The sequence below is a fragment of the Syngnathus leptorhynchus genome, chromosome 3 (genome assembly GCF_054491065.1).
Source record: "Syngnathus leptorhynchus isolate UIUO chromosome 3, UIUO_Slep, whole genome shotgun sequence".
NCBI lineage: Eukaryota > Metazoa > Chordata > Actinopteri > Syngnathiformes > Syngnathidae > Syngnathus > Syngnathus leptorhynchus.
Window position 1 is genome coordinate 19,136,049 of NC_141197.1, and position 19,840 is coordinate 19,155,888.

Consider the following 19,840-nt stretch of genomic DNA (forward strand, 5'->3'; position numbering starts at 1 on the left):
ATAGCTTACAAAAATATTAGGACTGACCTTTTTTCTTATTATATACGGTATATATTGATCGTTAGAATAAAGCATAATATTAATACTTAATAAGCGTTCTCGGCACAAATTATCTCTAACTATGCCAAAATTGAACAAGATTTTAATAAATTATAGCAAAACGTCATGTCATTGGTGGTGGATAATATGAAGCGTCGTCACATCTTTTAAAATGATGATGAGGTCGATTTGGCTTTAAAATTTGTGTTTTTTTTTGGGGGGGGGGGGGCGTCGATGTATCTGCCTCGTTGGCGGAGGGGGGGGGGTCGAACTGCCGACAGAAAACAGCAAGCCGTGATTTCATCGTCAGCCTCCCAACTTGGAATATTCAAGTGTTGTCTGGACTGGCAGATCTTTCGTCTGCACAAAAACGAAAGCAGGTAAGATGGAAAAAATATCTTCCAGTCGACCATCATTAGTATTTCACCGCCATCGTGTCTGTCTCGGAATGCTCATTCATACTTTCGAGGTTTGCTACCTTGCTGAGGTGAAAAGCAACCGGACGCTCAGGCATGAAGCTGATGCTGAGCCTTTTTTTTTCTTTTCTTTTCTTCTTCTTCTTCTTCAAAACATCTGCCGTGCAGCTGCCTCCCTAACCCTGCGCAAGGACGCGCATCTGTAGAGGCTATTGCGTCACAACCAGATTTTTTTTTTCTCTCCCCAAATGACACGTTTGTCATTTCACATTTAAAACCATACATTTGATTGCCATCCAACACTTCTATTGTTGTCCTGTGAGACTATTTTGGACCTTCTCTTTTGTTGTGTCCTTCTTGGGATAGACATGCCAGAATATTGACAGCATACATTGTATAGCTGCATGGGATGCCCTTCTCAATGCCCTGTATGGACTCATTCAGATGTTCCAGATGTTCTATATATATCCACGAGCAGCTACTGTGTCGTTGTCATCCTTTCTTCTTAATAGGATGTCACTTTGGCATGAAATTACTCGATTAGTACCGATCCGTGTATCGATTGACTGAAAGGTTGTCTTTGTTTTTACAGGAGCTGAAAATGGCTGTCCTGCTCTTAACGTTGGTGATGTCCACACTCTTCGTTTCCGCGCTCGGATGTCCGACGGTTTGCTCATGCTCAGTCAAATATAGGCATTTGTTTGCCGAATGCGCCCACCAAGACTTGATTGAAATCCCAACAGGCTTGCCTCCTACTGTCAACGTTGTTAGTTTCTCAGCAAACAAGATCCGTTTGGTACCTCGCGGTATTTTCGACAATGTCACCCAGATGATGTCGCTATGGATGGGCCACAATGAAATTGTCACCGTCGAGCCAGGAAGCCTCGCGCCCATGGTTCTTCTTCGTAACTTGGACATCAGCCATAATAAAATCATCAGCTTCCCATGGAGGGATCTGCAGGATCTCATTGACTTGCAGGTACTGAAGATGAACCACAACGAGTTGGTCGATCTGCCCAGAGATGCCTTCATTCATCTCCAAAACTTGAAGTCTCTTCGTCTTAACAATAACAAGTTCTTAACTATAGCTGAGGGAACATTTGATTCTCTGATGTCCTTGTCCAATTTACTGATCTTCAACAATCCTTTTGCATGCACATGTTCCATCAACTGGTTTAGAGATTGGCTCTCAACAACAACCATCTCCATCCCTGACCAGAACTTGATCACTTGTGCCACTCCAACCACACTTCAAGGAGAAACAATAATAAACCTACGTAATATAAAATGCACTCAACCAAAAGTCACAATATGGACCGAACCAAATATCGACGACACGGCTTTGTACGAGGGCGATACTTTGGTCTTACATTGCGAGTATGACGGCAATCCAAAGCCGTTGGTCCAGTGGCGTCTACGCAATCAAGCGCAAGAACTGGACCTGACTTCTACAGAGGCTCAATCAAGCCAAAGGTCCTTATTGCCAAATCAGTCAGTGCAGATCTTTAATAACGGAACCATCATCATCTCACGCCTCAGCGCAGCGGCTGGAGGCAACTACAGTTGCTCCGCCTCCAATGAATTTGGCACCGCAGTAGATTCCCTATCCGTCAAAGTGGCGCCTTCATCAGAAGAATCATCTGCACAGGACGAGATCACGCCCGGTCTCGACAACGCAACACAACAACCGATGCAGTCCGTGAGCGAAATGTCTCATTTAGATTCTGTCTCTGACCCGGATTTGCCTACCGCAGAGGCCAAACCTCAATTTTTTAAAACATTAACCGGTGCATCTAAATGTGGACTGAACGCCAAAAAATTGCACATCTCCAGTCATGCCTTGAATGCAAGCTTGCATGACACAAATCATTACATGTTTGACTTTGGCGTCATCGCACTTTGGGTATCAGAAACCGAGGTGACCATACGACTGGACCCGCTTCTTATCCCTAGACGGGCAAACCGAAGCGCCGCCCTTGTGGTAGCTTCGGAAAATCCCCGGAACGGCACAGGAAATCCCGATGAAAGAATCGCTTCACCGGGACTCCATTTGTGTGTCACCGCCAACCACAAACACTCACCTGTGCTGTGGTCGCCGGTTAAAGAAGGTCTGGGAACTTATTTCCTCAGCGATTTGCGGCCTGGCACCAACTACTCCCTCTGTTTGACCTACAAGGGAGAAGACTGTGAGGTCCAAGTCCTCTTCGCCACCAAAAAGAAAGTCCCGAATCTGATCATCATCATCTCAGTCAGCATCTGCCTTCTGACTGTGTCCACGGTTCCTCTTCTAGGAGCCATGTGCTTCCACTTGGTGCACAAATACCGCAGCAAAACCTACAAATTGATCCTAAAGGCCAGAGACCAATACCAAATGGAGAGGAGCCGGGCCACCATCATCAACATCCCACCACTGACTGAATCTCAGAGGAATATAAACGTAGAACGACCGGATGAGGACGACGGGTCCACAGAGAGTCTGGACGGAGAGAAGGAGGCGGATACGGAAGACAGCGTCATGACCGAGACTGGGACTTTGTCTCAGTCGAGAGGGAATTTGGACGACTGCGAGGTCGGATCAGACTTCAGCGACAGACTCCCTTTGGGGGCCGAAGCTGTCAATATTGCAAGCGACTAGAAATACTCGCAACAAGTGCACTTGGTCAAATATGATGCTGCTTTTGTTTCACTTTGTGCCAGTGATGTCAACCACGTTAGTCTTATGTGAATGTGCTCCAGTCTCAAGTGAGGGACCAAGACATTCATCAAATTACCAAGCGAGCAACTAGCTAACTAACTCACTCACTCATTAGACAATCGGCAGTGTTTGGTGAATGAAGCAGACAGTTTAATAATCGTAGGGAAGGTGATGAGATAAGCGACATCTGATTTAAAAAAAAAAAAAATTGGTGTATTATAACAGCAGTTGTCATTGCTAACTTGCTAAGAGACATCATTATTTGGGTAGCAATAAAGATTGAAAATTGCCAACATGTAGCAAATTATTAGCTAGCAGGAAAAAAGACAATGTACTCCATGCAGTGGCGGAGCTAGAATATATTTTCCTTAAGGGGGGCAAGGGGTCGGGTATTATATTCAGTGATTTCATAGCATAAAACTTCAACAACCAGTTCTGTGTTTTGACAATGTCTTGGAACTTAATTTTTTTGCTGACATCCACATTTTTATGTTTTGTTTTTCTAAATGGGTCGTCAAATTGAAAAGCAAAAACATGCAGCGATTTCTTTTCTAAACGCAGCTGTAAAACCAACACTTCTTTAATCTATTTTTTTTTTCTTACTGCCTCTTTTCTATTGTGCATTCTGGCATTTAAAACAGCAGTTTTACTATCTCGGTGTAAGTTGAACATTGATTGCTTTTGAGACACGTGTTAGCTTTTTGGTCAATAACCAAGATTCTATCTGTTGCTTACATACTGTTCAGTCCCAACTTAGTGACAAGCTTGCAGATGTGATATTGTACTTTGAACTACTTTGTTTTAACATAGCGTGTTTTTCCAAAAGTGGAACTCTGACCTCATTCATCCCGTTGTCATGCTGTAATTGATCAATATGGAACCACCACGAGCTTGTGGACTCCTGCACTAGCAGGCTGTGAAACAAAAAAATAAAAATAAAAAATCAAGATACTATGTGCATCAAATCGGTTTACTGCAAAGATAGACGAAAAAAAAAACAAATACATCAATATTGTAATATTTCATCTGAATTATGGAATGATGTTGGCAAAAATGTTTACTTGTACATTGCAACAACGTATTGTGCAGTTAGCGTACTTCAACTTGTTGTGACAATAATAACGTACAATTTTAGTCAATCAATCTTGATGCTTGTAAGAAATTCTCAATCCGATTTCTCTTGCTTCTCACTGGGACGAACGGGCTCATCGGACGGCGGCGCCTTGCTCGCTTCCCTCTTGCTGCTTGTCTGCTTGCTACGTTTTGGGCTGCCGTTGAGGACGCTCTCCAAGCTCTGCGTTGTCTGGAAATGCTTCCTGGATCCCAGCAGGGAGGGATTGTTGACCAGCGTGTACACCAGCTGCCAGCGAGAACGAATCCTACGACTGCTGGTCGACTTGCTTTGCGAGCTCTCCTGGATCCCTGCAAAGTCATTTAGCGTTATGTTACATATACTCGTGAATATTGCCAATAGTGTGTTTGTTATTCTACGCTTACCTTCCTCAGCTTCTCGTATTTTCTGGCCCACTCGACCACCTTCGACCATTAAGTCTAACAGCAGCCCGCAGAAAGCTTTCATCACCGGGTGCGTCTGGCTCACCTCCACCTTCAGAAAGTGTGTGTAGTAGTGATATGCTGGGTGGGGTCAAAAGACACATCAATGATCAATGACATGAATATCTTCAAGCTTTATCTACTAACTCTGCTGTGTTGTTTGTCCTGACTGTTCTTTCTAGCCTTTTGACTTCACCTGGGTCGTAGGATTCGGCAGTACGGTGCAGCAGGCTGATATCGACACGGCCGAGATGCAAAATGTTATACAACGCCGTGATGACCATTCGCCATATGGCCACTATCAACCCCACCACAGTGTTGATGAGGAACAGCAGATAGGTCAGAAGGAACAAACTCTCCCTGGAAATTGAGTACGATTTAAAACTAGTCTCTTGAGGATTTCTACAAATGAACTACACATTGTCGTACCTGTTATTTAAGTCTCTGGTGCCGGCGTCTTTTTTGACAAAGGCAAATTTGGCAATGACGTGCTGAAGCGCCGTGATCAGGATGATTGTGACCCACGCAGGCCTGACGCGTCACACATAGGTGAAGAATGATTTGCCTTTTCAGAATGAAAACAATGCATCAACGTTTGCTGACTGACCAAGCCTTGCCAGCAATCTCAAAGGCCATTAGGTTACGTCCGTGGAAGATGGGGATGATCATAAGGAAGACCAGGAACAAAAAGCAGATGAAAAACACCACAGTCTGGATCACCATACCTGCCAGGATAGCACGGAACAAAAACATGTATATTTTCTCTTTTGCACATTTTTTTTTTATTACCAAATAAGTGATGAGTAATTTATTTTTATTTTTTGGGCTTTACCCAGACAGACAATTGCAGCTTGGTATCCAGTCAAGCCCATCCAACAGACAACACCAGATTTCGATGGACGGAGGTTCTTCTGGCTCTTGTAGAGGTTGTAAATGTCTCCCTTGTACAGTCCCCTCAGGTTGGACCTTTAACACAAAGCACAAGGGCCACTTCTTACAGAACCATTACATTGAGGCCATTTCACAAACCCGATTATTTACTGGTTCATGAAGCAAATTTGAAGCTTTTTTTTCCAATCACTGGATACAATACAATAATTTCTTGGTCGCAACAGATATAAGAAATGTACTACCTGTGAAGCACCATGGTCCTCATGAGCATGACCAGACTGACCATGCAAGACAGGGTCATTGCACAGAGGTAGCAGACTGGAAAAAGAAACACACACACAAGCACACAGGAATGATCAAAACATGATTCATTATACCCCGAGCAATCAAAATAGTTTTTTTATTAGAATGTCCCAAACCTTCCAACAGCCAAGTGTAGAAAGTGACAATTTTGACAACCTCCATTCTATCGTCAGAAAGGATGATCCCAAATCCCAGTAAGAGGAAGGCGATGTTCTCATCAATACCGGCACGGACGATATGAAGAGTTGGGACAACCAATACAACTAATAAAAGGGCTGTCTGAAAGACAAAATGCTTTATTGTAAGGCAAACAGACTTTTAACACAAACAAACGAACTGAATACTTTGAGTCATAAAATGTGTCATGATGAGGTGTTAGCTTACTCACATGGTAGATGGCCACCAAAGCCACAAAGACTGATACAGCCAATTTTAGAGGAAAACGAAATACTGTAAGCGAGATAATAAATAACAAATTAGTTTAATCAAATGTTGCAGGAACTCTGAAGTGAAGGGTGCACACCTTTTTCTGGGATATAAATATAACTCTTAGCCACATCCAGCAGTCTCCTCACCAGTGTCGCTTTGTCAGACGAGGATGAGCTACAAAGTTGAAAAATGATAATAATAGTTAATTGCAGCTTTCCAAGATTTTAACCAGCAATGTAGTGAATTTAAGAACCGCTGGTTTTATTCTGCCTTCAAATGGCAAAATCATATGTGGACCACTAAAATGCTGAACCAGCAAATGGTTTCCATTCACCTGATTGCTGGTGGTTTCTTCTTTTTGAGAAGACCTTTTACATAGTCGCTGTAGTAACAGCTGTCCAGGTCCTGGAAGAGAAATAATTCAAAACAATATTCTATTATCCTATCACTGTATGCTAGCAATGTTTGATGTTGAAACAAAACCTTGTATTGATTTTCTTATCGCACGTGAGGACGAAGAAAAAAACAAAACATCAGAGGTCTTGGATAATCCGCTCAAAGATGCAGAGTTATGTTCGCAAAAAGCTCTTTATTCTAATCGTGAACGTGATGCCTAACGGTGCACAAATACGTTGTTTAGCATCGTGTTTTATGTCCCTTCTAGCTCATTGTTAGAAAAAAGCAGGTTAGGGTTAGGGTTAGGGTTAGGGCTAGGGTTAGGGTTAGGGTTAGGGTTAGGGGTTAGGGGTTAGGGGTTAGGGGTTAGGGGTTAGATTTGAGACAATCATTTCTCACCTCTTCAGTTTTTGTTCCTCTGATAAACAGCAAAGCAAACTGGACGCAAAGATACGCCAGGCAAGCTAGTTGAGGCAAAGTCGCTAGCAAAGAGTAGAATTTATACAGCTGAAAAAGAAACCAATTGATCAGATCTTGAACATAAACAAATATACGGAATGCAAATTACCTCTGGAGTCTTTGGGCAGTCCAACTTATGCCACAACTGGACACCAAAATGGCTGCCGGAAAGTAAAACCCCAAACACATAACCGGCCTTATGCTGTAGAGTGCTACAAACCATCAGAGGGTAGTAGAGAACCGGATAGTAGAAGATAGCCGTTATCTTCATGAATTCTGAACAAATATGGAGATTAAATCAATGTATCCTTTCTCGTTTCATGTTTGTCCACTTGAGATTTTGATGTTTCTGTGCACCTTTGATTTCAGCCGGAGTGTCCTTGGAGAAGGGCAACGGATCGGGTGCAATCACCAGCACGGCCAGCTTGCTGAACAGAAGTCCATAGACAGCCATTGCCACACCTTTGCTCTGTGTCTGGTCCAGGAAGTTGGTTGGACTACGAGATGGTACGGCAGCAATGGCATGTCACGAAAATGTTATCGGGAATCAGAAATCAACCACTGCGGAGCTCACCTCAAGATACTGGACGATCCTCTTGTGAATCCCTGGCAAAGTTTATTTCTCCTGCTTAGAACTGCTAGAATTAGCAGAATCACCAGCTAGAAGCAAAACAAATGACAAAAAATGATTTAATCAGCTTCTGGTTTGAGCCTGTGTTTACACTTTGGCTTCACTTTCTTTAGCTTAAATCAGTTGATGAGTAATACTGTTGCCAGATTCGCCAGAACTTACAGATGCCGAAAGTATGCATATGTGAAAAATTGCATCATTGGCTGTTGGGTCACACGGTGAAATGACTCTGAGGAAGAAATACATGTAAGCAAAATTGGAATTGTATTCTGAATATCATGGGACGATTGAAAAAAGCCAAAGGTGGTACTTACTCTTTGGGAGGTTTTGTAGGCTCTGGGTTATTCGAGTACCAGTCTGAATAATCATAGTAGGAATATTCAAAAGGTTCAAATTCATCCTTGCTGTGGTTCATTGCGCCTGCTTGGTGAAGTCCAACAGGACAAATAAAGTTCCCGTTCCGCCTTTAATTCAGCGGGTCAGATCCGTTGATGCGATGTTGCGACCGAATGCATTCCAGTAAGCGTTAAGAATTAAACACAGTAGATTAGCTGCTGCACATGGGGGGGGGGGCGTGGAAAAAGTAGAAGAACATTTTGACCTAAGGTGAACCCTCATTAACCACTCCATCCGTCTGACACCCAACTCGCATATTTACGCATTGATATGGTCGATCATTCATTTATTTTATTTCTTTTCGGGACTTGCTCCATTCTCTACTTTTGAGTCCAGGCCACAGCTCAATATAATACATGATTGTTGATTTTGTGCCAAAAAATGGCAAGGAACTATGTTGAGATGAGTTGAAGAGCTTCACATAGCATTTTGCCGCAAGCTAATGGCGTCCAAAGGCATTTAAAAACCTTTTGGGGTTGTGTCAGTGTCTCGGGGAGCTTTGTTATTCCTTGATACTTTATACTAAAATCAAACCCTGTTATATAAACAATCCATAATATCTTGAAAATGTGATTTAGCGTTAAAAGTGGTTCATGTCATTTTCACGCTGCTATGTGGAATTAACTTTCATCCTTGTTCTGCCTGTTATTGACGAGACTAATCCCATCTCGGGTCTAAACAAAGGGAACGTTTGTTAGCCTTGGAAGAAAAGTTTAACTCTTAGGTTACAGATTAGATTGATTCTTTTAGACGGTGTGGAAATGGCACTGTTGTTTATCTGAAAATTTCATTTTGGTGTGGTTGTTGCTTGTCTGTGATGGACAGAGCTATTTTGATTGATCGATAATGAGCTGATATTTTTTATTTATTTCACAAACCCAACAAAATGGAAAAGTATTCTGTTTCTTTATCAAGGCAGGACAACATGAATACACGCTCACACCAATATGACGGCATGGAATATACAGTCCATCGATCAACCCGGCAAAAAAAAATCATCCATGGAAGAAGAGAACTGAGAAATATTTGCAAACGAGCCGCTTGACACAAATATCAAATAATTTACAAGCAAGACGAGACTGAATTACCTGGCGTGACAAGAGCAAACAGTGACTTTAAGATGAACCTTAAAAGCTTTAACAAAAGCAGCATTCTGCCAATACTGGTAGTAAAATGAAGACTGCATAAGTTTTTCGCTAACAGAATTAGTTTTTAAACATGTCGCAAAGTAGTTTCTCCATGGGAGTGTTTCCGATGGTTCTGTGAAAGAACAGCAGCTCGATGCGCTCGGAGTTCACAAAACGTAAGGACGGCAGAAGTAGCAGCAGCTTTCCAAACCTGAACAAAAAAAATAAAAAATAGGTATCTTTGCTACACACTTTTGTGACATTCACATTTAGTTATTTCATTTTTATGTTTTTCTATTATATTAAAAAGACAGCTATGATGGACAAGAAGTTACCTGGCCGCTTGACTGGGGTAGTGCGAGCGGATATGTTGTCCCAACATCACGTGTGACTGATCCTGAAGGTTCTCCACTTGTTCTGGATCTTTTAGACCACGGGTCTCTGAGGACAACAAGAAGGAGTCGTGTAAGCGAGAGAGGGAAAAAAAAATGTGATTGTTTGCTATTAAAATTTGACTTTTTAAATTCACCCAAATGAGAAACGAGTGTTTGGCCTAAAAAAACAAAAACTAGTAAAACGCTTTATTTTAGAAATTATTTCTTAACGGTCTTACTTTGAACATCCCATTCAGCAATTTTAATATGAAATTATATAATTTCACTGGGAAAACAAATTCTGCAGTTTCTCACCAGGCTTAAAGAGCACAATGGCCTTGAGGCAAGCGAACTCCGTGGGGTCGACGGCGAGGGCCTTAAAACGGCTGAAGACCTCCTGGAGGAGTCTCAGGTCCAGGCTGGTGTAGCTGGTCTTGCCCTGCATACCCGGGCACAGGTCTGGCAAGGAGAGCAGGGGGCAGCTGTCCAGCGGCAGAGACCACTGGATTGCACACAAGAGGAAGAGCTCGCTCCATGCCTCCTCGAGTAGGATCACCTGAAAGGGTAAAACCCAGACTGACGATCATTCACCCTTCCGACGGCACTTTCAAACTCGTAGAGCATCGAATATTTATTCAGTGAATGTGACCAAGCGTACGCGATGCGGGAAGTCACACCTGGTCTCTGAAGGGCAGGTTGGAAAATACTGGCAGGTTCTTGGCCCACTTGACCGATACAAAGAGAAGTCTCGCCGAAGTCTCGTAGATGTTTTCTGAGGTCGATGGGTAAAGTGCCATGTGGTACTCCGAAGACGCCCGCTCCGGTTCATTGCCGGTCACGTCGATGTTCTCGTCAACTGGGATAAAGGAAGAGATATTACAGTCTGCTGATGATGACCAAGCTGGTATCATATTAAGTTCTTGGTCCATTTTTAATGCTCACAGAAGAACTTAAACAATGTTCCTACGCATACGTGATTTTTCCTCACCATCCTCGGGTTCCAGCTTGGCGCAAGTCTCGGCCGTCATGAGGCTGGCCATGAAGCGGTGGTTGTTGTGCGGGCTTATGCAGCGTTGGGGGGGCACCGAGGAGGTGATGGCGACGGACGAGGTGATGTGGGGCCACGTGATGACTGAGCCACTTGAGGAGGAGGACGAGGAAGAGGAAGAAGAGGAGGAGGTGGGCTCCCGTGTGGTAGCCAGGTGCTCCTTCTCATGATCCACATCGATGGAGTCCAGACGCACCTGAGCTGTGCTGCGGGGCTGTCGCTCATTCTGCACAGCTACGGAAGAATTTGTTTGATTGGCTTGCAACGTTTCAATGGTCAAGAAGTTTAAATGCTCTTCAAAGTCATTTACCGTCTTTATTCATGCCCGCCTGCAGGCACTTTTTCAGCCGGCACGCCTGGCACTGGTTGCGATGGGCTTTGTCCACTGGACACATACCCGTGCCCGCCTGACACCTGCGAACCAACAACTACATCGTTTTTGTGCAAAACGAGAAACACTGCACATTCTACTATTTTGAAGACAGCTTTTAGCAGATAGCATTTTTATTTAAAAAAATATGTGGATTATTGTGTTTATATTTTACATAGCCATATATGTGTCTAATAATTACAATTAATCCAGAATAGTAAATTAAAACTATAATTAAAAAAATAACTGAATACCTCTGAGTTTGTCATTAGTATTGTATTATTAGCACATCAAACCCTTAATTTTTTTTTTTATCCCCAAATCATCATAAAAGTTTACTTTACATAAAAGTAAGAAAATTTCCAATTTTATTCGCAATAAAAATATTGTGTCGCTGTCCTACCTGTAGATAAGTCTCCTCCTCACGCTGCGTTTGAAGAAGCCACTGCAACCGTTGCAGGCGTAAATGCCGTAGTGTTTCCCACTGCTGGTGTCTCCGCACACTTTGCAGACCAGAGCTGGGCTGAGGGCTTTGCCGGGGGCCGGGCTCCTGGCTGAGGGTCAAACCCACCAGGAGGTTAGTACAGTCGCATTCATTCATGCACCATGGGACTGCCATCTGTGATGTGACTTGAGTCAGTCGAACAAAATATTGCTTAGTTAGATAGTTCTCAACTTCATGAATAACTGGGAACACATGAGGAGTTAAATCAACTGAAATGAATTCAAACAATGAAATAAAATGAGCTGACAATCCTTGGAGTACACCTGTTGCTCCTGAAGCTGAAATATAGCTCTCACCTCCTCTGCTGTCGTCCATCCCGCCGCTCCCGCTCGACTCGGTGGGCGAACACGACGGGGCCATGGACATCTTTGTCAGGTGAGCCTCCATCATTTTCACAATTTTGTTTTTTTTTCTTCAACGGAGGGGATATAAGTGTCCCCTGATCCTGAAACTGTATCTGGTATCCACCAACACGGAGAAGAAAAAAAAAAAGGGGCCCCGCTACAGCTCCCAATGTGCTGATGGCAACCTGAGTCCCCTGCAGAGTCTTTCAACTGGCTGCAGCTTCTGGTGTGGAGATGCAAACTCAAGCCTACACACAGGTTGTATGTCCGTCACTGTCTGTGGGGGGCTCCTCGGTGGCACCTCCTCAAAAGAGAACCGAGGGGCAGGGGGGCGGAGGAGGAGGGGGGGGGGGGTGCCGGGGATTAGCCCCAAGTGCTGTGTAAGCAGCATGCTTATTTGTCATCCTCTTAATCTTTACTGTTCATCTAGTGGATCAATCAGTCATATTGCCCGAATATTGGTGACGCACAAAATGTGATGACCTCTGGAAGAGTTTTTTTTAAAGTCTTGTCGGTGCATCACTGCTTTTTCGGTCCTGCATTTAATGGGGGGGGGGGTGACCTCACATAATGATATTTACACGTCTCTTCAATTGGAGTGAGACACGTCACATATTTAATCTGTGTGATTGCCTCTAAATGAATGTTTGCTCAGGGGCTGCCCATTAACTTCCATTGTGCTCTTTTGGACAAAATGCATATTACCTGCTTCCAGGGGGGGGGGGGGTCTCATAAAAATTGGATGTGAATTTGAGTTGGAATGTACACAGTCCAAAGCAACTACTTAATTGGCTCATCAGAACTTTTCATGTGAATAAAATTCCCGGGAGACAATAAATGAATAAGTGTACGGTCGCCATATTTGTTGACTTTCAAATGATTGATTGGTGCCGCTTCAAATCCCGCTTTGATCGACAGCAAAGCCGACTGTTCACGCCTGAAATCCGTCCTAACTTGTCAAGTTTGTGCTTTGTTGCTTAAATCACTTATAAACCTCCACGGTAGAGCATATTTATTGTCAATGTCAGCGTTTTGCAACAACAACAAGGATGGGAAAGAAAAAAAAAATGTCAAAAACAAGGTGGAAAGCAGTTAAGTAGATTAGGGTTTGACCACATTTTGTCTGCCCGAGCACTAGTCACAGTCAATAAGAGACTAAGGGGGGGGAAAAACACAATTAGCTCAAAAGATTAAAAGAGCAGTGAAGACACACTTGTTGAGGGCATCTTTTGCCATATGGTGACTACTCTTTTCATCCTTGGCTGCCACTTTGGTGACCTTTGTAAGATTTACCGGTTAATTAGTCCTCGGAGGTCAGAATTCTAAAGACTTTCTGCTTGGATTCACCTAATCGCACACTGATTACCTGGATATGGAATTATTTACGTTTTGAGGGGAGGGAATATTTTTTGCCCCACTACATAGTTTGGTTAACTTGATATATTCTTGTACATAAATAAGAAAATGTTTTCCCAAAGATGCCGCACGGGAACAAAAATATATCTTTTGTGCAAGTCTTTGGGGATTTAAAAAATAAATAAATAAAGATTGTAAACAGTAGCAGTGACATACATCATTTCAAATCGTGATGTAACTTTGGATCAAAGTTTCCATAAAGCAGAGACTATAAAAATAAAGCCGACAACAAAATCCCAGTCCATGCAATTAAAAGAGACCATATTTTTCTCCAGCAGTTTTTCATCATCAAAATAGAGTCTCTGGAGTCATATATTATGCAGCAATAATTTACCTAATATTTACTGGCCATGCCTTTTAATATCCTACCCACGGGTTCCCAAAAAACTGCTTTAATATTCATTAAAATCACCTTTCAAATATTATGAGCTTTGTAATCGTTTGTTTGAGGATATCAAATGGGCATTTATAGAATAAATATCTTTATCATAAGCATGAAAATGGATGATGTCATACTGTTGATGTGCTTATTTAAAAAATACATTTGCATATTTTTGGGGGGGGATGATTTTGTTTCCGTGGTAAGCACAAGTCCTGACAGCAGTGGGATAATAATCTGGCGTTTTAGGTGAAGACATGCTTACATGCGCAGGCCATAGATTATGCCAAGACAAATAGATTAGCATGGGAGCAGTCTAATATTAGGATTCAAAGAATGATTAGAGGAGCGGTGTTATGTAATGATGAAGGATTCATAGCTGACTTTGAAAACAACAACAATATCCTGCGCATCACCAGAAACTGTTCTGCCTAGTAACAAGAAGATTTCAACTTTAAATATCTGTCACTTCATTTTAAAAAAATTTTTTTACATTCCAGGTCATTCCATGGACATTGGTCTTCCCAAAAGACGTTCTCCAATTTAGAGTGTCGCCAGGAACATGGAGGGAATTCAAGGATGATTGTGTGGCGATGAAGGCGGGGGGTTAAATCTGATCTGACCAGTGCTGACGGTAGCATTGTGACATCCTCGCATCAGCCCCGTCTCGTGTGCGTTTGTGTGTGTCTGCATGTGTGTGTGTGTTACATAACACTATGATAAATCTGCCTTTGGGATCTGACTGTGAAAACTGAGCCTCTTACCTGTACGTCAGGTGTGTCTGACAGCGGATCTTAATCTTATACATCAACCGGCTCACTGTATGTTGACATGAACAGACACACGCGCGTTATTTTTTTTTAATAATTGCTATTATTATTATTATTATTAAATGTATTTATTGTATTCAAAGAGGAAGGGAAATCCAACCCGGATATTTTCATTCACAACAGACAGAAGCAAAATGATTTAATGATTGTTTATTTGGAAAAGAATCATGAGTGACAAATTCGGCAAAGATAAAAAAAAATATAGAGTAGCAAGACATATCTCTTGATCAAATAAGTAACCTTACCGTAATTGGTAAGTATTTGAAGCTGACCACAAATTTCTCACTAGAAGGCTATGATGTGACCCAAATTTAAAATTACAGATATAAAAATAGGAGAGGAAGTATGTCAAAGTCACAATTAGCCTGGCTGCCATCTTGGCAGATGTAGAGAAAACGAACCGGTGCAGAGAGTAACAAACGAGGAGGAAAATTCATGTAGCCTCGCCCTGACCTTGACTAGCCACCGGCAAATTTCAGAGCATTCATAGTCGTCGCTTTGGAAAAGGAAAGACGGTTAATGTATCACGATTGAAGCAATTAAACATCCCGTTGTAACGTTCCGTGGCTCACTTCCAGCTCTGTGCCCCGCGATCATCAAGTGGCCCACAACAGCGCCAGGGGCCAACATGTCAGAGCCAGGCCGGCCTTTTTTTGCGACCAACTCTCCCTGTCCTGACCTAGATCTCTGACAGTGAACAGCTGCGTCCTAAAGCGATGTGGTGCTGCCATCAGCAAAACAGCCAGGAGAGATAAATGTCAGATTGGACCTCAGCTGAGCCTCTTGATGCAGCTCAGTGCCCTGTGGTTTGTTTAGACCGTTCGCAAACACTTGCCAGTTGACAACTGCTGCTGTTGTGGGATTATTTAAGCTTCTCCTGTTGTTGTTGGTTTTTTTCTTTCATCAGAACAATGTCTGCGTTCACAACTTTTTGCTCAACAAATGAAGACAAGCAGTATATAAAATACGGACGGGTAGATTTCACGCAAGGATAGATTTTCCATGCACGTCACGGCAAAATCTCTGACTGCTTTGTTCTATGCGTAGTAATATATGTAATAATAATTTTCAGGTATGCAAATACACCTTTAATGTCATCTTCTTCGTTTGTTTGGTTGTGATTTCTTTTTTCTTGTGTGATTTGTTTTCCTGATGTTCACCTGTTTTCATTAGCCCCGCCCCTTGTGTCTTCCAATCAGCTCCCTCGGCCACTTATGTCTTGTCCAGGTATTCCTCGTTATCTCGTCAACTTGTCTATATTAAGTTTCCTCCTTTCTGTTTGGTCTTTCTTTGGCCGTTGTCCTATGTGCTGTGCTGTCTGCAAGTCCGTTCATGCTAATGTTTTATTTCCTTCTGTTAAATTTGTGTTTATTTATCCCAGTACCATGTTTTACTCTTTTGTTTCATTTATATTACTCCTGCGACATTTCAATGCATTTGGGTCCTCAAATCCGTACGCTGCACACGTGTTACTTCATCTGAGTGATTTCATCCTAAATCAGTTTAGACATTCCTTTGAATGTCAAGTGTTGGCAAAGAGTAAAATGATGACTACTTAACACCACTTATAAAACTACAATGGAACAATATCACAACCAATCTAACCAGGTTGAATTTACACCTATTTTACTGTCGTTTGCTGGGTAGTGTCCTAAACTAAAAATCCCACAAGAAATATTGTGTTTGAATTGACACCCGTAAAACAAACCAATTAAGCACACGTCTGGCAGATGGCGGTCACAAGACCTAATTTACCTCGAGCAGTGGCACCACTGTTGCTGCGGCAGATTAACGGCCATGACTTTAGATTAGATTGGGGGCCCTTGTGGAAATGCACAGAAAGCAAGAAGATTATGACCAATGAGGTACCTCAAGCGCTAGTGTTGTTATATTTCTTTAAGCTACAGATATGTAGCTGTTTATCTGCTTTGTTTCAACAGATGGGAGCACTTTGGTGAGCAGTATATTGCTAACTAGTGTGTCTTTTAGTAGTTTGGGATTAGGGGGGGAGTCTTCTGAGGCGAGTCTTCTGAGGCCACTGTGGTGGTAAATTGGCATTTTTCAGATGCATGTGAGGAAAAAAAAAGTAACTGGAAATAATCCACGCAACCATGAGGAGAGCATGTAAAAAAACAGATTTATGAATTGATAATGCAAAATAAAAAAATAATCAAAACATTATTTTGCATAATTTTGTTCACAAAATATTATATGTGCAATATATGAATTAGGGCCAGTGTTTTCCCATTCATTCACTTCGAAACAATGAGAAGCACTCGCCTTCAATAGTGCTCTAATACCTCCCCGTACACACACACACACACACACACACACACACACCCTCTGGCTCATCTAGTGACTGCTGACACAGGCATTACTCACCAGTTTAAAGCAGCTCTTTGGCTGTGCAGCTCAGCCGCTTCGTTAAGGTTTTTGGGGAGGGCTTGAGTGCAAAGGGTCAGGCCATTGGGCATCTGGGATTACCACCGGCCAGCCATCTGCCATTCACAAAATAATCAGAAGGAAGAAATCAATTGCCTGGGTATATATCATATCCATTTAAAGACCGGTTAACTTCTTTCATGCTTGTACAATAAATTAGAGCTGATCAATGAGGTGAACGTGTCAAGAAACATTTGAATAACAATGCCTTCTCGCTATTGACACGTTTCAGTGCTGCATTTGACACTGTTGATCAATATATACTGCATAAAAAACTACAAAACTACTACTTACTTACAAAATAGGGGCTACTTTGTTTCAATTGGGAGTCTGAATAAACAAAAATTACACGTGGAGTTCCACAAGGATCCATTCTTGAACCCCTTCTATTTAATATCGACATGATTCCCCTTGCTCGGATCATCAAACAATATCTCTCATATTTATGTGTTTAATAGATATCAATATACATATATAATATTAATTTATGTAGATCTCACCGAGATAATCCATATCAAAGCAATGAAACCATATGCGATTACATCTCATTAGATTAGGCTCGAAATAGTATTTTGTGCTTCGTTGCAAATACAACACATGGTTAAAGAATTAGATCAGTCACTATTCGAAAAACTATTCAAACTCCCAACTGCCTTAATCCTGAAAAAAAACAAAAAAACAATGACTTTGGTCTGAAAACAGTCTGGTGACAGACAGCAGCCGATCTGGCACCCCATAAACAAATAAAATCCCGATTGAAACTGGGAAAGCCGGCGGCCTGTCTGAGGTCATTGCGGTGGTCATTTATTGTCTACTTGGCGAGTGTAATGCTCCAAAGAGGCGTCAGTGAGGGATTAGACACAAGCGGCACATGTCAGGGAGTGAGAGTGTGTGCCCAAGCATGCTCGTCACTGAGCTCAGTCCAAACGTGGCTCGCTTATCGCGGCAGACAGATTATAATTCCGCGCAGGCACATGAAACGTTCACCTGCAAGCATGTGACGGCTACAAAGCGAACAACATTGACGCTGATTAAACAAATGAAATTTTAAAAATAGAAGTCAATAAAGAAGCGTGACGGGAATGGAGCGGCCGTTCGGGAAACTTCTCAAATTCCTGATTTGAATGTTTGTTAATTTATTTATCTTAGAAATTCATCTACAATCACATATAATATATAAGAGAGAGATTTTTTTTTTCTGTTGAGGCTCACAATGAAACTGGAATCAATCCCAGCTGACTTGGGACAAGAGGTGAAGTTCATCACCCTTCACAGTTCCTGACTATTTCCAACCACAATTAAAGTCAGACAGTCCGGTTGGCCTTCCAGCATTTTAGATCCGTGTTGGATTTGTGTCCTCAGCTGGCGAGCAGGTAGGCAGAAGGGCAAACCGCTGCCATGTAATCGGGGTAGGGAACTTGAGCTGTGTCTCACCAGGTCGGCGTGGCCCCACTATCATCACATTAGCTTATCTCCTTTTGTAACCTGCTGTAATTCCCCTGCTCATGATTGATGATGTCGCTGTCTGATTACACCAAGACAAAACACCGCCAAGATCATCTTTCCGCCTCGTATCCAACTCCGCGGACTCCGTGAGGTCCGCGGTGGGAGGCTGATGGGTTTCTGTCACATGCACACCAGCAAAGAAACCCACACAAACTCAATTTGAAGACAAATCGGGAAAGAATTGGGAATGGTTATGCATTCGTATTTACTACACACAGATATGATTGTGATTATGGAACACACCGTCATGCTGCTGCTCCAACTCATGTAGTTGCAAATATAAACATGTAAATATGGTGGGAAAACATTGAATAAGATTACATTGTCAATTTATCAGATCTGATCTGCAATTAATCATTTAAACGGATGGCTCCGATGCTTTGGGCTGACAAATCAGGCAGGTAACTTGTGCTCTTTTTCCATTGAAACAGTGAGCCTCACTTCTCTATGAAGTACATGAAGACAGATGCCTCATTATCCATGCCAAACGGGACAAAACAAGTCCTGCCCCTCCCTCCTCCCCTTGCCCCCCCACCCCCCACCCCCAGTAGGCATTTAGTTTCACGTACACCAACACAAGGCAACCTGCACCAACGCCGAGCCGGGCTCATCTCTGACCTTAGAGTGCAGGTCGCTCACAGAGTCACATTAAACATTGAGTGGATCCAAAGGTCCCCACTAGAAGTGTTAACAGCAGCATTGTCCTTCGTCCCCCCCCCGACTCAACTGACTTGTAACAAGGCACCCCCTCCAGTGGTCAGGGCCACCCCACTGGAGGCACAGATACAGTGACAGACTTGAAATCCATTTATCCATTTATCTGATGTGGACTGAAAATCATAATTCAATATCAAAGCCAATAATTGTTTCTTTTGAAGAAAAAAAAGTCTTTGGGGCTCAAATTTGAATGTGAATTCAATTTAAATGTAGGCATTTTGTTGTGGGTCAACGTTTTGTGCTGGCCGTTAGACTGGCCGTGACAAAAATTAATCGTGCTGAAGCAACCCTCACCTAACTTTGGTCAGTGTGATTTATTTGATTCCCCTCTATTCAAGCTTTGTGACATCTGTTTCAAACAATAACTCTGACATCACACACCGCCGACCCCCTACTGTGAAAATACTGTCATACGATAATTATCTGGGGATTAGTTGTATTATTGTTAAATGAGAGTCTTTTGGGTAAATAATGAGGCACCTGCTCCCGAATATATGACATCATGTCAATATGCTGTAGTTTGGCAAAAAGATGCGTTCAAGCACAAGTAAACTGGAACATGGATAATACCAT

The 19,840-nt window shown here is 42.4% G+C and overlaps 2 protein-coding genes and 1 pseudogene across 3 annotated transcripts; 1 reads left to right on the forward strand and 2 right to left on the reverse strand.

Moving 5' to 3' along the window:
- Positions 1-1,050: 1,050 nt before the first annotated feature.
- Positions 1,051-3,090, forward strand: LOC147059633 (immunoglobulin superfamily containing leucine-rich repeat protein 2 pseudogene; annotated as a pseudogene).
- Positions 3,091-4,315: 1,225 nt separating this feature from the next.
- On the reverse strand, positions 4,316-8,228 carry LOC147059634 (receptor for retinol uptake stra6-like). Its single transcript, XM_085907900.1, has 17 exons — positions 8,128-8,228; positions 7,976-8,042; positions 7,757-7,842; positions 7,540-7,679; positions 7,292-7,458; positions 7,123-7,230; positions 6,662-6,732; positions 6,422-6,501; positions 6,287-6,348; positions 6,015-6,177; positions 5,838-5,913; positions 5,537-5,670; positions 5,312-5,429; positions 5,134-5,235; positions 4,901-5,064; positions 4,648-4,785; positions 4,316-4,572 (listed from the first exon to the last, which is right to left on the reverse strand). Exons 1-17 carry the CDS (start codon positions 8,226-8,228, stop codon positions 4,316-4,318), a joined length of 2,034 nt encoding a protein of 677 aa, XP_085764026.1.
- A 1,186-nt stretch (positions 8,229-9,414) lies between these two features.
- Positions 9,415-12,023, reverse strand: nr2e3 (nuclear receptor subfamily 2, group E, member 3). Of its 2 annotated transcripts, none has more exons than XM_085907658.1 (8): positions 11,930-12,023; positions 11,532-11,682; positions 11,069-11,172; positions 10,699-10,992; positions 10,388-10,566; positions 10,026-10,266; positions 9,672-9,777; positions 9,415-9,547 (listed from the first exon to the last, which is right to left on the reverse strand). In XM_085907658.1, the coding sequence occupies exons 1-8, from the start codon at positions 12,021-12,023 to the stop codon at positions 9,415-9,417; spliced, it is 1,302 nt and encodes a 433-aa protein (XP_085763784.1). The 2 variants fall into 2 exon arrangements, with proteins under 2 accessions (XP_085763784.1, XP_085763783.1); XM_085907657.1 differs by having other exon boundaries at positions 9,672-9,851; positions 10,007-10,266.
- Between the last annotated feature and the right edge of the window lie 7,817 nt (positions 12,024-19,840).